General features: G+C 40.6%; 1 protein-coding gene across 1 annotated transcript in view; it reads right to left on the bottom strand.

The window, feature by feature from the left end:
* Positions 1-572: 572 nt before the first annotated feature.
* The window catches only part of LOC103354364 (unconventional myosin-VIIa-like), a 25614-nt gene continuing 22622 nt past the window's right edge, over positions 573-3564 (bottom strand). The window contains exons 41-49 of the mRNA XM_008277701.1: positions 3019-3124; positions 2763-2876; positions 2418-2505; positions 2239-2345; positions 1972-2157; positions 1740-1856; positions 1574-1657; positions 1305-1424; positions 573-1164 (exon numbers count right to left, since the gene is read on the bottom strand). Coding sequence (XP_008275923.1) covers positions 1072-1164; positions 1305-1424; positions 1574-1657; positions 1740-1856; positions 1972-2157; positions 2239-2345; positions 2418-2505; positions 2763-2876; positions 3019-3124 — 1015 coding nt within the window. The 3' untranslated portion in view covers positions 573-1071. The remainder of the gene's footprint in view (positions 1165-1304; positions 1425-1573; positions 1658-1739; positions 1857-1971; positions 2158-2238; positions 2346-2417; positions 2506-2762; positions 2877-3018; positions 3125-3564) is intronic.

Below are 3564 nucleotides of genomic sequence, written 5' to 3'. Positions count from 1 at the left end.
TTAGTAACAAATACACTAAATACACACCAGACCGTCATCACACAGAGCCTATTCATGCACCATTTAAAAAGAACCATTGAGGACAACATGGTGGAAAATACAATAGGCCTTTACAGTAAATGCATCATAAACGTAAGATGTAATTGTTCTTTAGGGCAAGCTCTCTCAGTGTAAGATAAGAAATGTAAATCACGAATACAGTTGCAGAGCTGATCGGAGCTGGACGAATATTTTTTCTTACAACTGACAGCTAAATATCTCACTATCAGGTAAAATCATCTGGTACATTTTAGGTAATAGGTTTATTATAAACTGCTGGGAAGTTTGGAACGCATGTGTATAATAAATAATAATAATAAACATTTTTTTTGTACAGCACTTTCCAAAACAAAGTTACACAGTGCTATGTCGAACCAGGGTTACAGCATTTTGAAGACTGAGACACATAGAATCAGACAATTATAATAGCATTTTATTTTTTTTAAAGCCTAGAATGAAGATAATTACCACTAAGCAGATAAGACAGGCGGATGATTGGGTGTAGAATGCTGTAGGTGCATCACCCAGCAAAACATTTCAAGTGTAAAAGTGAACCCACGTTTATTGTCTCCAGATAAAATCATGAATTGAGTTGTTGGAGCCTGGTTGTGTTGCTAGAAGAAATAAAGGATAATATTCTATGTAATGATGAGGTGGAAGCTGCAATTTAAATGCATGTTTATGTACATGTGTCTTAAAACCTGACAAAGGCTGCTTGTGACTGATTGTGAGACTGACGGGATTTGAAATGTCTCATCAATATTAGTAAAATCAGAAGTAACCAAGCGCATGAAGGAGAACAGCTACTGACAAAACCACTGTCAAACATTTCAAGAAAAACGACTTGAGTGAGATGTGGGGACGTTTGAAAACCACCAAATCTGGATCAATCTTAGTGGAGGTTTGAGAAATGCAACAGGTGAAAGTTAAGAACTGTCATCGACAATAACAAATGAAAATATGATTTGACGTTTAAAGCAAACAAACACATTCGTGTAAAGTCACTCAGTCTATTGTTTTGCCCTTTGATACTTAAAAGAAAATGCTGTTCCTCGGTCGAAAGGTCCGTTTCTGCTCCTCGTACATGTTGACGTACGATCTGAGGAGGTCCTCCATTTGGTCCGCCTGAAAAAAGAGGAGATAAACGTTTTCTTCATCAGTTGTCTCAAATGGGTTCGTAAACAAGACAGATTTACAGAATAACATGTATTGGATTATTCTAAAAGACGTACACATAAAACTACATTTACAAGCCGGACACTCACCTGTGGGGTTTCACAGACAACGTAGGTGGCCTTCACCAGGTTGCTGATTTCCATGGTGAAGGTGTTTCCTTTGCTGTAGTATTCTGTGATGCGGTTGAACTGGTGCATGATCATCAGCTCCTAAACGGTTTACAGTCGAGTACAATTAAGTTCCGCTTGTCACCATAAAGACGAACTCAAATAATCATGCGATAAACAGCGACAAACAAGACCACACGCAGACTGACACCAATAAGGAACACAATCCACATGTTGATGACTGTACATACCTTTGTTGATGGGTCTATTAGGCCGACACCTTGCTTGTTGATAACAACCCAAAGTGAAGATGGGTAGTCACGGTCATATGTTTGCTGCCAATGGAATGACATGAAAAATCAGTTTCCTCAAGCTGTTGTCTGCCAATGTGTCGCTCACTTGGTCCTGGTAACTCACCTTAGCTTCAAAGAAGGCACAGCCAAACGTTGGCCAACCTGAGATGATTTTCAAGAAGTTGATTTTGGCTTCTTGCACCGTGAGGCCACTCTGCTTGTTGTACGCAGAGATGATGTGCTGCAGGTCGAACACAGGACAGAAACACTCAGTGGACGATCCTTCAGCTGGAACTTGGAGTTCCATTTTGTAGGATAAGAAACTAGCGGTTTCTCTCAGGCTTCTGTGTGTTTACCTTCTTCCATTCGTCAGGAGACAGGCGCTCTAGCCAGTCGGCAGGAATAAGGTCCTTCAGCATCCTGGGAATCATGACAAACTGCGTCCTGTCTGAGTCTACTTTGGCTCTGAACAGCAGGCCGCCCAAAGTAGTTATGTCCTCTTTGGCGCAGTTGTGGAATCCATGCAGGTACTTGGGCACCTCCTACAAGGAAGCCCAACAGAGGTTATGCATACATGACAATAATTCTGCATTTTGAACACATTGTGAATGTAAGATAGATACCTGCGGGAAATGGAAAGTGACATCTGCGATGATGTCTTTCTCGGGGCTCACATTGAACCAGAGCTTCCTCTTAAAGATCACCTTCATCGTCACGTTGGCCGGAATGCCTGAGAGACAAAACTCCACTCAGAGATACGAACACATATTAAAACTTTAATTTTAAGCATGTGATGCATTACCTTCTTTCGCTTTTTTTCCTTTTTTGGGGACTTGTGTCGTCTGCCTGAGACAGTCAAAGAAATATCTGTTCTCTTCCAGGCTCGTGGACTAAAACACAAATAAGAAGAATCAACATGTAGAACAGGAAAGAGGCCGACGCGATTTCTCATATTGCCTTGGATATCTCAGTCAGTGTTCATGAAGATCAGAAATTCAAGAATTCAGATTGTTGTCACATTGTGTAACTCATGCAAACTGAACCACAAAATGTTCCCTGACATTACACAGAGTCTAATTGCATTCTGGTCTTTTCTGCCTAACTACAGTGAAGTAACAGTTTGTGCAGAACCCTTATCTGACCCCACCTTGTTCTGCGTTTTCAGGTAGAGGCCATATCCGTAGGCGGAGTTCAGTTTGAGATGAAACGCGATGCTGAAGCACAGTTCTTTGATTGTCATTGTCGACGCCACCTCAAATAGCTGCGCAACAAATGAAAAACGTCAGAATGAGATCTGAAATAGAGAAAAAAACTACACGCAGAGTGAACAGAAAGACGATACGCCGGGTAGAGTAGAGTTCAAATAGTGCTGAGACTGATGCTTTCACACAAGAGAGTCTTACTTCGCTCTTTTCATTGGGAAAGTGGACTTTATGGAAGATCTTTGTGCTGTTCTGTTGGATGGCGTCCACTTCCGCGAGGTGGGGTGGAAGCTTCCTGGGCTCCTTACTGAGGGTACAAAGCACTCGCATTAATTTATTGGATGTACACACCTGTTGAAAATACACAAGTTTGTGAAAAAGCTGAAATTTAAAAAGACGATTTTTAAGTCCACATTTAAGTGCTTTAAATTCAGTGGGTAAACATTGCAATTATATATTGGCTAGCAACTAAAATTAGGCTTAAGGTTGGATAAAATCATCTTATACCTCCCTACATGACTCTATCAATCAGCTTAGTTGCGCTATTCATTAAAGCTAACAGTGAAATATTCAAACGTAGGACTCCGTGTCCGTATGGCTGCACTGTTCCATCATGCCCTCTGTTTCTCTTTGGATTCATTTCCTTAAAATTCAGTAGACGTATTTGGTATCTACAGAAGCTTTGGAATCCCCTCTAGAATGTTTTCAAAAAGTAATGTAGATTTGAAGAATATTTTCTCATTTAAC

Source organism: Stegastes partitus, unplaced genomic scaffold, assembly GCF_000690725.1.
Source record: "Stegastes partitus isolate 25-593 unplaced genomic scaffold, Stegastes_partitus-1.0.2 Scaffold105, whole genome shotgun sequence".
NCBI lineage: Eukaryota > Metazoa > Chordata > Actinopteri > Pomacentridae > Stegastes > Stegastes partitus.
This window is presented reverse-complemented; position numbering and strand designations above follow the sequence as displayed.